Source organism: Electrona antarctica, assembly GCF_951216825.1.
Source record: "Electrona antarctica genome assembly, chromosome: 6".
Lineage (NCBI taxonomy): Eukaryota > Metazoa > Chordata > Actinopteri > Myctophiformes > Myctophidae > Electrona > Electrona antarctica.
The window spans coordinates 5,720,745-5,738,759 of record NC_136811.1 but is presented as its reverse complement, the minus strand read 5'-3'; the positions used below and the strand labels follow the sequence as shown (position 1 = coordinate 5,738,759).

General features: G+C 45.2%; 1 protein-coding gene across 1 annotated transcript in view; it reads left to right on the top strand.

Annotated features, from left to right (window-relative positions):
• Positions 1 to 6,604: 6,604 nt before the first annotated feature.
• ttc24 (tetratricopeptide repeat domain 24) overlaps positions 6,605 to 18,015 on the top strand; it is a gene marked incomplete at its 5' end in the record, with an annotated part of 18,918 nt that continues 7,507 nt past the window's right edge. Inside the window, 3 exons of the mRNA XM_079502908.1 lie at positions 6,605 to 6,805; positions 8,708 to 9,007; positions 11,045 to 11,246. Of these exons, the coding sequence (XP_079359034.1) occupies positions 6,605 to 6,805; positions 8,708 to 9,007; positions 11,045 to 11,246 (703 nt within the window). The remainder of the gene's footprint in view (positions 6,806 to 8,707; positions 9,008 to 11,044; positions 11,247 to 18,015) is intronic.

Here is an 18,015-nt window from a genome sequence, read left to right as displayed (position 1 = left end):
AGGAGTTCATCTATTATTTAGCCTGTTTTGCCTACAGATCTATCGACGCGCGCGTCTCTCTCGCTTTGCATTGTGGTTAAAGTAGTAAATCTATTATTTAGATTTCAGTACTACTGCCAGGCAGCTGCCGCCTACTACGTCATACTTGTACAATCAATCATGTTTGATTCATAATAATTATATAGCAGCCTACAAATGTATATATAAAAATACATGATGTCTATTTTATTGTCTTTTCTGGTCTTTTGGACTGATGCATAATAAAAGGAAACTAAACATTTGTGTACCTTCATAAAGGCACACATGACCATAACATTATGGATTCATGTCATATTAAAATAAATAAAAATGTATATCTATTAATAATGTTTTACACGTTTATTTCATTCTTTTTTAAGTTAATTGTTTTTGTATTTAAAATGAATTAAAGTGTCCCTGCTATATATTTTGCATGGTTGTTTACTGCTGTCATGGCAACGGAGCTCCCCTGTCCAGCTCAAACATGGTGGCATATCACTAAAACAAACAAAGCTAAAGTCACATTCATGTGTCTCACATAGCAGGTTACTTACAGCTCGGACTGTTACATGAATTCATTCATTCACTCATTGATTCATTAGTCAATACTGTTAATTGGTTCAGTTTGAGTTGCTTTAATTGCCTGTTGTTGAAGAGTGTGTCACAGAATGGGAAACAGCTGCTCCTGGAAACGTGAGTGATGTTTAATTGTTAGCTATGCGTTAGCTTAGTTCAAAAAACAGTAGACTACATGCACACACATCAGTGTTTGGTATGTTATCTATTTGTAACACTAGTGAGCTGAGAAAGAATGTATTGTAACTCAGTTAAAAAAATACAGTAGAACTATCTTCTGTATTGCATGTGTGATTGTGAACATGGTTTATAAAGGGAATGATCTATCTATTACCACTAATTTGTCAACATAGTCTACTGCATGCATGGATATTTAAAACAAAAACATGTGTATTTTGTATAGTCATTCATTCATTCATTTAACAATGACAGCCTGTTAGGAATAAGCAGCCCTTATATCTGATCATATTGGGTTAATTATTATGGAGCTTTCTTGTTATTTCTATCTCATAAGATTATGAGATTTATGAGACTAGACTGATTGAGTTTAATAAAAACAAATCACCATATCATTACAAAAATACAATTTGGATAGTTTAGATTGTAGACAGCTGTGTGTGTGTATTACCATTTATTGGGAGGACAGTGTGTGGGTTTGACTTTGACTTGACTTTGACATCTTCATTGACAATGCATAGACCAGATCCAAACTGTTCCTTTGAGGGACATAAGTATCACTTGTGTGGGACAGGACAGGGTTTATTATTACTTAAATGCCTTGATGTCATATTCGACCATATAGGCCTAATAATAATATATCCTATCATGTTGTTATTAAACCCCTCTGGTGTCTCACGTTGTTGTTTTGAAATGCTCATGGGTGGTATATGCCAACGTGGTACTGTAGCCTAGGCCTATATAGGGGATATTTGTCATTATTTTAACATGCTTAAAACATCTTGCAGGAAAAGAGACAATGAGAGAGCTTTACAACAGAAAGCCTACTATTAGGGGACTATAATTATTAGGGAATAGCTACGTCTCAATTTGTGGGATGCCTGAAAACTGTGAAAAAAAAGTCTTGGAAATGAAGGACTGTCCCAAGCAAGGCGTCATCCCAACCACCGTCCATTAGAGGGCAGTGTTTCCTAACAATGGACAGTTTGTCCGTGAAAGAAAAATGATTACAATCTGTATACAGTCTGTCTGTCTGTCTGTCTGTCTGTCTGTCTGCCTACAAAGTTACACTGCAGCACAAAGACTAACTTATAACCACTGTAAAAGGCAGTAGGGGCAAACAGAAAAGTCTTCAGCTTTGAGTGAAAAGAAGAGTTGTTTGCTGGGAGGTATCGGGTCATAGATGATGTGGTGCATAAACAGCAGGACTTTTGCTTCTCCACATTTACCGTTCTCTCACAGTAGTTTCAGAAAGCATGCCCTGGCTGTCCCAGATGACCTGAGAGGTCTGTCTACTCTGGATGGTTCATTCATTATGTATCACACAACGCCAGATCAGTCAATACTTTATACTCCCAACAGTTCTTTATGATGCACTTTCTTGCCATAATAGAGCGTCGCAGTCCCGCCTCCTACCCTGGACCAGGAAATGAAACCCAAATGCATTTTTCCCATAGACATTTCTTAAAGTATTTATTTAAAGACGGTTACGCCACGGACAAAGCCAACTCGAGTCGTGACAACTCATGACAACACAAACAATATTTTGGACCAAACAAATAATTACAAAGAAGAAAAACAACAAAAAAAGTGTTGTAACCTGCCGTTTTTTTCTTCTTTCTAATTATTTTTTCGGCCCCAAAAATTGTGTTTGTTGTCATGATTTGTCACGACTCGAGTTGGCTTTGTCCGCGGCGTAAACGTCTTTAAATAAATACTTTCTGAAATGTCTATGAGGAAAATGAACAGAGAATCATTTCCTGGTCCATGGTAAGGGGCGGGACTGCGACGCTCTATAGTAAGGCAGCAGCAGCGTTCTGAATCGACTGCAGCTGTCTGATAGATTCTATAGAGCGTCGCAGTCCCGCCCTCTACCATGGACCAGGAAATGATTCTCCGTTCATTTTCCTCATAGACATTTCAGAAAGTATTTATTTAAAGACGTTTACGCCGCGGACAAAGCCAACTCGAGTCGTGACAAATCATGACAACAAACACAATTTTCGGGGCCGAAAAAATAATTAGAAAGAAGAAAAAAACGGCAGGTTACAACACTTTTGTTGTTGTTTCTTCTTTGTAATTATTTGTTTTGTCCAAAATATTGTGTGTGTTGTCATGATTTGTCACGACTCGAGTTGGCTTCGTACGACGCTTAAAAGGTCTTTAAATAAATACTTTTTGAAATGTCTATGGGAAAAATGCATTGGGATTCATTTCCTGGTCCATGGTAGGGGGCGGGACTGTGACGCTCTATAGGGAGACCTGTAAATACACATTGTTACAGTACTCGAGTCCATTAGTTGCCAAACATTTTTAGCTCAAGGTGAAGTTTGCCCTGCAGGACCCTGCAGACTATAGTGAAAATCTCGCAATTCGTCTATATTCTCACTTTTTAAGCTTTTTCTGTTTTTTTATTCATGGGAAAATATATTTTTTGTTTCTTTTATGAAATCCTGTTGAAATTGTTTTGAACCGATGAAAAGCTGTGACTTCTTTTGTATAATCTTTTTTTTATCTTTTGTAAAAGAAAAACAAAAAAAACACCCAAAAAAGAAATAGTTTATTTGAACATATTCACAGAATCAAGTACAAAGTTTTACATCAGCAAACCGGTATAAATAGTCGTAAATGCTGTCGCTGTTCATATTCGGGTCTGAGTTCAACGACTGCACCAATTGATCTCTGGCTGGGCTTCAGTCTGGTGTTTTTAACATTATCGATTGAAGCTGCACCACTGCTGACTTCTAATCACTTTCCTTGGCCCCAAAAAACATTTACTTCAGTGTCGTTTTTCTTTAATTGAAGATGAGTAATTATCTTACTGTATACCTCTAGTCTAGACACAAAGCAGTCCCTGTACTTTAAGTATGATTCAAGGACAAGGGCAAGTAAAAAATTTGCTCCAGCCCGGGGGCCCTCAGCAAGGTAAATCCGGCTCTGCTCTTATTTCATCCTTCAGTTGCTTATAGGACTTCCCTTCAGTTGCATCTTGACTCACCTTGTTTATGCTTTTAAAGTAGCCTATCAGTTATAGCAGTGGTTCCCAAACTTTTTCGTGTCAAGGACCCCCAAATCAACATTTATTAGGCCACGGACCCCCATTTGAAAACATAATGCAGTGACCCCGAAAAGGGAGGATTTTTTTACGGCTCTATAGCAGTGATTCCGAAACATATTAATTTCATGGACCCCCCAGTTTCACACGCATTATGCTACAGACCCCCGATTGAATGGCATTTCTATCTCCGGTATACCCCAATTTATATTATAAATCCGCTGTTAATTTAACTCTGAGAGTGTACAAATGGAACCAAATGGACCCGTTACACCCTCTGAGTTCCAGACCCAGGCCTCATTCACACGTACCAAACACCGATCAAGCAATGTTTGGTCGTTTTTTTGTTTTTTTGGGCCACCACAATGCTTTTCCAATGGGAGTCACATGGTTTGATCAAACATTTGTGTTTGATTGCTGATTGCTGATTGCTCCCCCCTCATCAAACAAAAATGTTTGGTCAAACCATGTGACTCTCATTGAAAATGAATTGGAGCGGCAATCAAAAAGCAATCAGACATCATACACGGACCGAACATTTGTTGTGTAGGTGTGTACGAAGCCCCATAAGGGTCCATTTGGTTCCTAACTATCTCTAATTGAGCTATAGGTACCCCCTGGAACTCCCTCAAGTACCCCTAGGGGTCCCCGGACCCCACTATGGGAACCAATGAGTTATAGCACATTCACCGATATAACTTGCACTTTCATTCCTCTGTTGCTTAGCAGCTGATGATGTGGTGGTTGGTGGGGGTGGGTGGGAGAGGCTGAGCAAGCTGTCTGTGTGTGCATTTATGTATGTATGTATTTGTATATTGTCTTTATCTGTGTACTGTACATCTTATATATCTTGTCTGTATGTTACGGGTCCCCCTCTAAAATGAGATGCTGCATCTCAAGGGGCTATCCCTTCAATAAATAAAACCTTTACAATAACCTTTATTTAGCTAGAAGGTCCTGGGTTCGATTCCCGCTCGGGATGCTGTGGGCGCTGGAGGCGTGTCCTCTCCTCCGCGTCATCAGTGCCCATACCCGAGGCGAGGTTGGCGAAAGGGCCTTTCTGTGTGGAGTTTGCATGTTCTCCCCGTGTCCCCTAGGGTAGGTACCCTCACAAAAAACATGCAGTAATCCTGGTCTCTAAACTGCCTCCCCCTGGCCAGCCGGGGTGCCTGATGGAGGGGAAAGGAACTGGTTGGAATAACGTGTTCCTTCCACGCGCTACGTCCAACCAGAGAAACTCCCCCCTGTCAGGTGTAAAGGAGCAACCTGGACACTCATGCATGAAGGAAGCATGAGTTCAAGTCTGTTGCTCTCCCCAGGTTGGCGAAGGGTGTGTAGAGCCCAGGATCACATTAGATAATTGACACAGGGGTGAAAAATGGGTTACAAAATCGTGGGATAAAAATTATATTTAAAAAAAAACAATAACCTTTATTTAAACTCGGGGTACAGTTGAGGGGCAGGCCCTCATTTTCAATGTAAGTAGCCGAGATACAATACAATTATCAACAGAAATAACATTCACGTACAGCAGCATAAAAATAAGAACAGTACGAATCAGAAATGTAAAACACTCAAAATACACAAAGAAAAAAGATAAAGTGCCCCGATCGGGGCACAGGTCTCCACAGGTTGTGGCCTCCTGGTGGCGCTATAATAGGCCACTGTGAAAACTTACGCCTTGGATGGCAATTTGATGATTTGAGGCATTTTGTTCCAAAAACGTGTTTTGCAAAAATCCACCTGTTGGTGGCGCTATAACAGGCCAATGTGAAAAGGGTGGGATATATTCCGGACGGAGTGCAAAGCATACTCTTCGGCCTGGTGGAGACAATAAAACAGATAAAGCAAAAATGTAATAATTAAATAAAGCAGTAGTTATAATCCTGAACAAAATGTTGGAAAGAATTGCCCTGAATAGACCCAGACAATGGAAGTGATCCGAGTTTTAAGCACTGGCATAATACCGTGCCAGAAAGACCCACCCATTCCCAATCGATCTCTAATACAGTATGTATGCAGCACTGAAATCCCAGGTTCTGCCTAGAGTATACTGTCTGTCTGTCTGTCTGTCTGTCTGTCTGTCTGTCTGTCTGTCTGTCTGTCTGTCTGTCTGTCTGTCTGTCTACAGAAAGCCTACTTTTAACAAACAGAGTAGCAGCCAAGTCTATGGACGTTTAATGTTTTTAAGAGGACTTTTAACAAACAAAGTAGCGACCAAGTCTATGGACTTTTAATGTTCGTTTAGAGCACTCTTAACAAACAGAGTAGCATCCAAGTCTATGGACTTGTAATGTTTGTTTAGAGGACTTTAAACAAACACATAAGTACGATGTTTGTTTTACAAAAGTCACACTCGTGTGAAAGTGTGGGGCGCCTGGCCCACACTTTCACACGTGTGTCAGTGGCGTGCACAGACATTTAGAGGGGCCAGGTGCTCAAGTGAAAAAAAGGGCACCTTGTGCAGCGCGTGGAACCGACCGGTTGCCTTAATAGTGTGAGGGGGAGATTTTGGGGCCTAAATATTATATTAGTAGCTTTTTCTTATTAAGAATTGATCAATGTCAACATTGTCCACTATACTGTACAGTGTACACTGTGAAAAGATTTGTATTTTCTTTTTTTTTATGGCACATTGCCAAAAGTGCTCCAGCACCCCCTAGTGTCTATCTGTGCACGCCACTGACGAGTGAGACTGTTTTCGTGTCTCTCTCCCTCCCTTCCCCCACGCAGTCCTTCCACCATGTTGCCAGCTCAGCGCCCCCGGCAGCTTCCAACATGGCGTCTGACGCTTCTCCGTCGCGCGACGAAGGAGCCAAGAAGAGGAGCAGCAAGAAGAGGCGGGACCACAAGGAGGCCAAGGGGAGGAGCCAGAGGCTGATAGAGGAGCTGACGGAGAGCGGCCATGTTGCTCTGCAGCGCGGGAACAACCGGGAGGCTCTGGACTGCTTCAAGAAAGCTTACAAAGCTTCTATACAGGTATAGCCTCGCGGACCGCAGGCGTAATTGCTAACCCATTTAGGCCCTGACGTCGAAATTAAAACAATGTCTTCAAAATCCTGACAGTTTTCTGAAAAACCTTATGTTTCTGTATCAGTGGTGCTCAATATTTCACGTCGGGGACCACACAAATTATGTATTTGGCCTCCGCCAAATTGTTGTTCCAGGGACCTCCCCAGAAGCAAAGATTTGAGTTAAAATGTTCACTCTGTAATAATGTATATTCAAAGATTTGAGGCACATTTTCACGATTTTTCAAAAATAGCAGACCTACAAGTTCATAGCGCGGCACTTGGTGCTGCGCTATGAGCTTGTAGATCTGCTATTTTTCAATAGATAAAGTATAACATAATGCTTTAAAACACTAAAAGTGGCTCCCGCTCAAAATGGGTTAAATACATAAATAAATGAAAATGCCTGGGTGAGCCCAGCAGGAAAAGGAGTGGGAGGAGTGGGAGTGAACAAAAAAAGTGTACAGAAAGTGTTCAAATTATGTTTTTATGTGGCCACACCCACCAGTTCATTAAGTATACCTGGTTTTCACCTTAGCACCACCCACCTGAACTTAAGCCTCGCCCACACACAGCTGTTATTTTATGATAATGGAGGAGGGATTATAGGGTTATGATGTCACAAAATGTGGTGTATTTCGATTGGGCCTTTTGACTCAAAGGCTTTCAGGAAGAAACCAAAATTACACCGGGAAGACATATTTGAATATTATACCCACACATGGGGGTCTATTAGAATTAGAGTAATGTTAACTCCACAGAGTCAGACACATACAAAACGTGAAAAGTACAAAAATCACGGCACTCCATCTTTAACCCATTCTGGAAAGGAACCCCTTTTGGTGTTTTAAGCATTACTAGACCTGTACGTACGTGCCCGTCGCAGTCGACCACCGGCCTACTTGGGAACGATGCAACTTGGGAACCTAGATATACGTTGTCATAGCACCCGTTTTAACTGTCAGCCGGTGTCCCACATGGAGATCTGTGTATTATGTGCCTGTGTGCCTGTGTGTGTGAAGACTGCAAACTGAAAAGTGTACCTTACTTGGCAATCAATTCTGCCCACTGGCAGAGCCTGATTGGTTGAGCCTCAATTGGCTGAGGCAGAGGCTGGAAATTGCACAAGTGAAAGGAGTTGGCCTCATTAGGCCCACTGGCAGAGCCTGTCCCAGGTGAAAGGAGTTAATGGCCTCATTAGGCTACCTAAGATACCTGGCACTGCAGTATATAAAAGGATAGAGACTGATCTGGTGCGAAGCTCCGCCCCGTTTACACCACTTATTTTTGAGTGGTGTAAACCACTCCTACAACTGGCTTTGTTAGTGCAGAAAAAATGAGCATGGTTGCTATGCTCACCCTGTTCACCCGGGTGTGATTTCATTACTTGAACTGGCTTTGTTAGTCTGTGCAGAAAAAATGAGCATGGTTGCTATGCTCACCCTGTTCACCCGGGTGTGATTTCATTACGTCAGACATGATTTCATTACGTCAGACAGGCTATATAAGACCTTACACCACTCAGTTCACACGGGTGTGATTTTTTGTATTCAGACAGACAGCAATGGGTAGAACACTCCCAAAAAGAATGTAGTCTCTGTGACACATCTAGGGGCCACAATCTGCATTCAAAGATTGTCCTAGAAGCTTTGCCATTGGTCAATTTGCCTGTCTACTTCCTGATTGGTTAGTCATTTCGACCAGGTTCTTTTCGACCAATGACAAAGCTTCTAGGAACATCTTTGAATGCAGATTGTGGCCCCTAGATGTGTCACAGAGACTACATTTTTGGGGAGCGTTCTACCCATTGAATTTGAATACAAAAAAAAAAAAAAAAGATCATTAAAATGTCTTCTTCTCTCCTGCCCAGCTGGAGGACGGTAAGGTGCAGAGCGCGTGCTCCCTCAACCTGGGCGCGGCCTACGTGGAGTCGGGGAGCCCGCAGAGCGGCCTGGGCTTCCTGAGCCTGGCGGCGGGCCAGCCGGCCGAGCGGGGCGACCGCGTGGCTGACCTGCAGTACAACCTGGCCGTGGCGCACCGGGCGCTGGGCGACCAGCGCCGCGCCGCCGCGCACTTCCTCCAGGCGGCGCAGCTCTACCGCTCGCAGGGCGACGGGGCCAGCGAGGGGGACACATGCATGGCCATGAGCCGCTGCCACCTGCGGCTGAGGGTCAGTTGATTGATTGTTGATTGGTTGATTGGGTTGATTGATTGCAGTGTTGTTTTTTTGGCAGCAAATTTTGTTTTGTTATAAAGAGGTTGGGGTCACTTGACTAAGGGAGGAGGGAGAATTTCCTCTCCCTTTGGCCTGCTGGTTTTCAGGCCTGTTTTAAAGGACGCCAGTGGTTTTCATTTTTTTAGGGAAGGGGTCAGGACATTCCATATTTGCTTTAAAAGTGGGCAGTACAACAGTGACCAGTACAACCACAGTCTGATACTGTTGGTCACTGGGAGCTGACCAGTACAACCACCGTCTGATACTGTTGTACTGGGAGCTGACCAGTACAACCACAGTCTGATACTGTCGTACTGGGAGCTGACCAGTACAACCACAGTCTGATACTGTTGTACTGGGAGCTGTCCAGTACAACCACAGTCTGATACTGTTGTACTGGGAGCTGACCAGTACAACCACAGTCTGATACTGTCGTACTGGGAGCTGACCAGTACAACCACTGTCTGATACTGTTGTACTGGGAGCTGTCCAGTACAACCACAGTCTGATACTGTTGTACTGGGAGCTGACCAGTACAACCACCGTCTGATACTGTTGTACTGGGAGCTGACCAGTACAACCACAGTCTGATACTGTTGTACTGGGAGCTGGCCAGTACAACCACAGTCTGATTCTGTTGTACTGTGGGAGCTGACCAGTACAACCACAGTCTGATACTGTTGTACTGTGGGAGCTGACCAGTACAACCACAGTCTGATACTGTTGTACTGGGAGCTGGCCAGTAAAACCACAGTCTGATACTGTTGTACATGGAGCTGGCCAGTACAACCACAGTCTGATACTGTTGTACTGGGAGCTGGCCAGTACAACCACAGTCTGATACTGTTGTACTGGGAGCTGACCAGTACAACCACAGTCTGATACTGTCGTACTGGGAGCTGACCAGTACAACCACAGTCTGATACTGTTGTACTGACAGCTGACCAGTACAACCACAGTCTGATACTGTTGTACTGGGAGCTGACCAGTACAACCACAGTCTGATACTGTTGTACTGGGAGCTGACCAGTACAACCACAGTCTGATACTGTTGTACTGACCAGTACGACCACAGTCTGATACTGTTGTACTGGGAGCTGACCAGTACAACCACAGTCTGATACTGTTGTACTGACCAGTACAACCACAGTCTGATACTGTTGCACTGGGAGCTGACCAGTAGTACAACCACAGTCTGATACTGTGAGAGATGACCAGTATCCACAGTCTTATATTCTGTATTTTGATGTCAATATACATATTTTAGTTTTGGTCACTTTATGATTCTAATTCCAGGCATCTAAATTAAATCTCTACCTGTGCGTAAGTCGCCTCCTGCTGGTGGTTTTAATAAGCAGAGGATTAGCAGCTGTGCTAGTGCTGACGCGGCACTCCAAACACACCTAATGAGATTATGGCTTCACACACGAGCTAGGGCACTGCACGACACACGCACGCACGCACGCACGCATGCACGCACGCACGCACGCACGCACGCACGCACGCACGCACGCACACGCACACGCACACGCACAAATATATTCACACAACACACACCAATATTCACATACTGTAACAACGCACACATGCCCGCACTCAAACACGTGCGCATGTGCGCGCAGCTGCCCATGTGCGCGGAGCTGCCCATGCACGCACGCACGCACGCACGCACGCACGCACGCACGCATCGATATTCCCATAACACACACAGTATTCACACACACACACACACACACACACACACACACACACACACTTTTTGAGGTAGGCCTACTTTTACTTTACTGGAGTATTTCCAATTTTCATTACTTATACATCTACGTCTACTCCACTACATCTCAGAGTTGTACTGGAGTTGATACGTGCGTGTGTGTGTGTGTGTGTGTGTGTGTGTGTGTGTGTGTGTGTGTTTGTGTGCGCGTGCGTGCGTGCGTGCGTGCGTGCGTGTGCGTGTGCGTGCACGCGTGCGTGCGCGCGCGCGTGCGTTTACAGGACATGACCCAGGCAGCCCAGGTGTGTGTGCGCGCAGCGGAGAGCTACAGCGTGTCCGGGAGGCGCGACCGGGCCGCCGCCGCGCTCCAAGAGGCCGCCGGTCACATGCTCCAATCAGACGACTTCGCCAAAGATGACATCGTCAACGTGCTGACGCAGTGCCTGCAGCTCATCGACGCCATGGCCGACGCAGAGAGCCGAGGTATGACGTTTAGTCCAGCGGTTCTTCTCAAGTAGCCTAGTTTCACGTCAAGACCCCCCATCTGAACATGGTTCGTGCCAGCCAGGGACCCTCCCATAGAAGATTTGTGTTGTTAAAGGACCACTTCACCACTTTTCAACTTCTCTTCCTATAATTGGTCCTAACTAATGTTCATGATAAAATACCACCACTTTTTCCAACTCAGTCTGTGTCTCATAGGAAGGCTGTGGGCAGTTCAGAAACCCGTCCACCAGTGACATCATCGATGGTGAATCCAAGCTAATAGAAACGGCAGGCTTTCTTTTCCTGAAAAGTTGCAATGCAAAAGTTGAAGCCATCATTCTCACGATAATAAAAATCTAAATATATTTTAAAACAAATCTTGCCTAATGATGATGTCACTGGTGGACGCGTGTCCGAACTGCCCAAAGCCCTCCTATGAGATACAGACTGAGTAGGAAAAAATGGTGGTGTTTTATCCTGAACATTAGTGAGGACCAATTATATGAAGAGATGTTGAAAAGTGGTGAAGTGGTCCTTTAACCTATAAGGCAGAGAGCAAAGCCTGGTCACAAGTTAATCTAAGGTCACATTCTCACCTAATACTTCGGTAGAGTCGATGTGAATGGGCGGAGAAGTTGGGATTCTTGCATATTTAATTTGCTGCGGTTTGCCTTCACACTGCGCTGTATAACTAACCTGACTCCGCCAGATGGGGCAGCAGAGAGTACACTGGGTTCCCCCCCTCCTGCTCCCATCTGGGAACTCTCAGGCAGACTTGATGCTCCGGCCACCAAACGGCAGCTAGAGGCGGGATCAAGGCAGCACTGTGTATGCCTTGATCCCGCCTCTAGCTGCCGCTGTCTGTCTGTCTGTGCGTGCCGTAAACATTGAGTTCTGTCACTGTGTGGGGACTTTGTCTGTCTCTGTGCTCAGGCGCTGTGCCTCTATGCCCAAAGGAACAGTGCGTGCGGACTCCAGAGAGAGAGAGAGAGAGAGAGAGAGAGAGAGAGAGAGAGAGAGAGAGGTCCAGTCCCCGACGGCACGACACATGCACGTTATGAGTATAATTGTAACACCATACATTTCATTGTGTAGGCTATAGTTTATGAATTGAACACATTGATAAAGGTCCCTGCTGCGTTTCCAATTGCTGCGGTTATACAGCACAGTGTGAAGGCAAACCGCAGAAAATTAAATCCCAACTTCTCCGCCCATTCGCATCGAGTCTACCGAAAGTATTAGGTGAGAATGTGACCTCTGTGGAGTCCGCACCATAGAGTATATAAAAGGATAGAGACTGAACTGCCGCGAAGCTCCGCCCCTCCAGCTATTCATGTCAGTGGAAGTTGCTCAGTGGCGTTTTGAAGCACCCGGAAGACTGCCGGAAGTACCGTCTCAGAACGTCTACTTCCGCATTTGACCACCACATTTTGGTGGTCAAATGCGGAAGTGCAACCGAGCGCTCAATGTTAAAGCCCAGCTGCACAGGGTTTCCCGGTCATGAATCCACGGGTCCGCCTGTAGTCCCTCCTCCTACCACTAGGGCCCAGAGCTTCAACGTTGAATAGCCTCACTGGCCCCTTGGTCCGCACGCACTGTTCCTTTGTTCCTCTGTTCCTTTGTTCCTCTGTGTCTCTGTCCCTCAGCGCGCTGAGGGACAGAGACAGACAAAGTCCCCACACAGTGACAGAACTCCATGTTTACGGCACGCACAGACAGACAGACCGAATATTCTGTATAGGCTATAATACACTGCAGTGTTTTTATGTGTTTCCTTGAGCAATTGATTAATGTACTTGTCCTCATTTCGACCATGGGCTTCGGTCTCCTCTTTCGACCACGTCTATCCACGGTAACGGGACATCTTTGCGCTGCGTAAAATATGCCTTCTCCGTCTCATTGTTTGCTTAATTTTCTTTATTTGCTGCGGATTGCATTCACACCTGCACTGAATCGTAATCAAGTGCGATTGGAAGCGAAGCGAAACCCTCGTTTTTGGTCGGAGTAGAATGCGGTTCTTTGATGCGCATTAGGATTCGAATGAGGCTTCACACCTGCCAAACGAAGTGCACTTTCCGACAATGTGCAGGATTCGTTTTAATCGCAGTAAAGCTTTCTGGTGTGAAGGTCACCTAAGTCAGAGAGTAAAGCCTGGTCACAACCAAATGCAGAGAGGAAAGCCTGGTCACAACCTAAGGCAGAGAGTAAAGCCTGGTCACAACCTAAGACGGAGAGAAAAGCCTGGTCACAACCTAAGACAGAGAGAAAAGCCTGGTCACACAGAGAGAAAAGCCTGGTCACAACCTAAGGCAGAGAGTAAAGCCTGGTCACAAAGGCAGAGAGAAAAGCCTGGTCACAACCTAATGCACAGAGAAAAGCCTGGTCACAGCCTAAGACAGAGAGAAAAGCCTGGTCACAGCCTAAAACAGAGAGAAAAGCCTGGTCACAACCTAAGACAGAGAGAAAAGCCTGGTCACAAAGTCAGAGAGAAAAGCCTGGTCACAAAGTCAGAGAGAAAAGCCTGGTCACAACCTAAGACAGAGAGAAAAGCCTGGTCACAACCTAAGACACAGAGAAAAGCCTGGTCACAACCTAAGACATAGAGAAAAGCCTGGTCACAACCTAAGACAGAGAGAAAAGCCTGGTCACAACCTAAGGCAGAGAGTAAAGCCTGGTCACAACCTAAGACAGAGAGAAAAGCCTGGTCACAACCTAAGACAGAGAGAAAAGCCTGGTCACAACCTAAGGCACAGAGAAAAGCCTGGTCACAACCTAAGGCACAGAGAAAAGCCTGGTCACAACCTAAGGCACAGAGGAAAGCCATGGTCACAACCTAAGACAGAGAGAAAAGCCTGGTCACAACCTAAGACAGAGAGAAAAGCCTGGTCGCGACCTAAGACAGAGAGAAAAGCCTCGTCACAACCTAAGGCACAGAGAAAAGCCTGGTCACAACCTAAGGCACAGAGAAAAGCCTGGTCACAACCTAAGACAGAGAGAAAAGCCTGGTCACAACCTAAGAAAGAGAAAAGCCTGGTCACAACCTAAGACAGAGAGAAAAGCCTGGTCACAACCTAGGACAGAGAGAAAAGCCTGGTCACAACCTAAGACACAGAGAAAAGCCTGGTCACAACCTAAGACAGAGAGAAAAGCCTGGTCACAACCTAAGACAGAGAGAAAAGCCTGGTCACAACCTAAGGCAGAGAGTAAAGCCTGGTCACAACCTAAGACAGAGAGAAAAGCCTGCAGGTCACAACCTAAGACAGAGAGAAAAGCCTGGTCACAACCTAAGACAGAGAGAAAAGCCTGGTCACAACCTAAGACAGAGAGAAAAGCCTGGTCACAACCTAAGACAGAGAGAAAAGCCTGGTCACAACCTAAAAAAGAGAAAAGCCTGGTCACAACCTAAGACAGAGAGAAAAGCCTGGTCACAACCTAAGACAGAGAGTAACGCCTGGTCACAAAGGCACAGAGAAAAGCCTGGTCACAACCTAAGGCACAGAGAAAAGCCTGGTCACAACCTAAGACAGAGAGAAAAGCCTGGTCACAACCTAAGAAAGAGAAAAGCCTGGTCACAACCTAAGACAGAGAGAAAAGCCTGGTCACAACCTAGGACAGAGAGAAAAGCCTGGTCACAACCTAAGACACAGAGAAAAGCCTGGTCACAACCTAAGACAGAGAGAAAAGCCTGGTCACAACCTAAGACAGAGAGTAACGCCTGGTCACAAAGGCACAGAGAAAAGCCTGGTCACAACCTAAGGCACAGAGAAAAGCCTGGTCACAACCTAAGACAGAGAGAAAAGCCTGGTCACAACCTAAGAAAGAGAAAAGCCTGGTCACAACCTAAGACAGAGAGAAAAGCCTGGTCACAACCTAGGACAGAGAGAAAAGCCTGGTCACAACCTAAGACACAGAGAAAAGCCTGGTCACAACCTAAGACAGAGAGAAAAGCCTGGTCACAACCTAAGACAGAGAGAAAAGCCTGGTCACAACCTAAGGCAGAGAGAAAAGCCTGGTCACAACCTAAGACAGAGAGAAAAGCCTGGTCACAACCTAAGACACAGAGAAAAGCCTGGTCACAACCTAAGACAGAGAGAAAAGCCTGGTCACAACCTAAGACAGAGAGAAAAGCCTGGTCACAACCTAAGACAGAGAGAAAAGCCTGGTCACAACCTAAGACAGAGAGAAAAGCCTGGTCACAACCTAAGACAGAGATAAAAGCCTGGTCACAACCTAAGACCAAGATAAAAGCCTGGTCACAACCTAAGACAGAGAGTTAAGCCTGGTCACAACCTAAGACAGAGAGTAAAGCCTGGTCACAAAGGTAGAGAGAAAAGCCTGGTCACAACCTAAAGCACAGAGAAAAGCCTGGTCACAACCTAAGACAGAGAGGAAAGCCTAGTCGCGACCTAAGGCACAGAGAAAAGCCTGGTCACAACCTAAGACAGAGAGAAAAGCCTGGTCACAACCTAAGACAGAGAGAAAAGCCTGGTCACAACCTAAGACAGAGAGTAAAGCCTGGTCACAACCTAAGACAGAGATAAAAGCCTGGTCACAACCTAAGACAGAGATAAAAGCCTGGTCACAACCTAAGACGGAGAGTAAAGCCTGGTCACAACCTAAGACAGAGAGTAAAGCCTGGTCACAACCTAAGACAGAGATAAAAGCCTGGTCACAACCTAAGACAGAGATAAAAGCCTGGTCACAACCTAAGACAGAGATAAAAGCCTGGTCACAACCTAAGACAGAGAGAAAAGCCTGGTCACAACCTAAGGCAGAGAGAAAAGGCTGGTCACAACCTAAGACAGAGAGAAAAGCCTGGTCACAACCTAAGACAGAGAGAAAAGCCTGGTCACAACCTAAGACAGAGAGAAAAGCCTGGTCACAACCTAAGACAGAGAGAAAAGCCTGGTCACAACCTAAGACAGAGAGAACAGCCTGGTCACAACCTAAGACAGAGAGAACAGCCTGGTCACAACCTAAGACAGAGAGAAAAGCCTGGTCACAACCTAAGACAGAGAGAAAAGCCTGGTCACAACCTAAGACAGAGAGAAAAGCCTGGTCACAACCTAAGGCAGAGAGAAAAGCCTGGTCACAACCTAAGACAGAGAGAAAAGCCTGGTCACAACCTAAGGCAGAGAGAAAAGCCTGGTCACAACCTAAGACAGAGAGAAAAGCCTGGTCACAACCTAAGACAGAGAGAAAAGCCTGGTCACAATACTGTATAAGGCAGAAAGTGCATAGTCGGTCTGGAACCTCCGTCAGATGTATATCCCCCGGATATATATATTTCCCGACCAATCACAACACTTGTTTTCATATACGGAGAATGTAGACAGATTTGTAAAGCGTTAACGTCATTTCTTTGAGCGGTATACTTCCGCCAAATTCCAGCAATGCACTCTGCAGCGTAGCTCTTACCCAGCGTGGTGTGGTCGGGGGCATGTTCTCTCTGCAGCTCAGGTGTTTCTATATGTGATTCTATGTTATTCTAATTGTTTGTTTGATTGATTGATTGTTTGATTGATTGATTGATTGATTGATTGATTGATTGATTGATTGATTGATTGATTGATTGATTGATTGATTGACAGTTTGCAGAATTACAGTACATTTCAAGTACAACTCAATAAAAAAAACTGTCAACTGTGAGTGAACGACACCATAAAGTATTACACTTGTTTACAAGAGGGTCCACCATTTTCAATTCATCATAACATTTAGAGACGTACAAATATACACTTCTATATAGCCAAAGAACAGGAAATCATCATAGAGGAGGTAAAAAGGGAAAATAATATATACAGTGAGGAGAAAAAAGGGGTGGGTGCATGGGGGATTCTGAATTTACGCAGCCGTCCGTAGGTGCCCTTTGAGGGCGGTTTTGAAGGAGTCGCATGTCTTAATGACTGTTGGTAGGGCGTTCCACATTTTGGTGGCATAGGAGCGAAAAAAATGTAGTCCCTTGTTTGTGCCGAGTCTGGGTTGCACATGGTTTGTTGAACTCCCTATGGTGTTATGGGTGTGGACTTCGTTGACATTAAGGAAGTATTTAGACAGGTACACGGGTATCTTGGTGGAGTATCGCTCCAATCTTGTGGACCAGACCCATTGCAAGATGCTGTACTTTGCGTCGTCAACCCTATAGAGTGTAAAAACGTGTACGTCACCAAGAGGGGGGCGGCGTCTGAAAAGCTAGCGGCGCCATTTTTGTGGGCTTTAAACTCTAGCCCACATCACTCAGAATAGAGTGACGGTGGTCTGTTTTTGTAAACATTGAGCTTGTTCCTGGCGACAACACAGTGAGCCAACACCAGGATGGAAAGAAAAAACGTTGGGCTCGACATATACCTTACAAGGATTACAGGGCAACCATTGTGAGATGTCAGTTTACACGTAGTTTGTTGAACTCCCTCTGGTGTTTAAAAAAAGAACGCACGCGGATGGTCGCTCACTGTGTAAACAAACCAGACAACCCCACAAGTATGGCGGCCGCTACCACGTGACACATATGTTGACGCCCCCTCAAGGGGATTTTGGTACGCTCTATCTATATAAGCCACTCCAGCCTGGATTCTATGTGATTCTATGGCCTCACTCAGACCTTTACTGCATTGCTGTATGCTTGTTGGATGAATGTTGTGTAGTGTCATGGCCGCCCCAATGCATTTCCAATGGAGGTCACATGGTTTGACACAACATTTGTGTTGTGTGAGGGGGAGGGGGCAGTCGAAACACAGCTGAAAGCCATACAACAGACCATGTGACC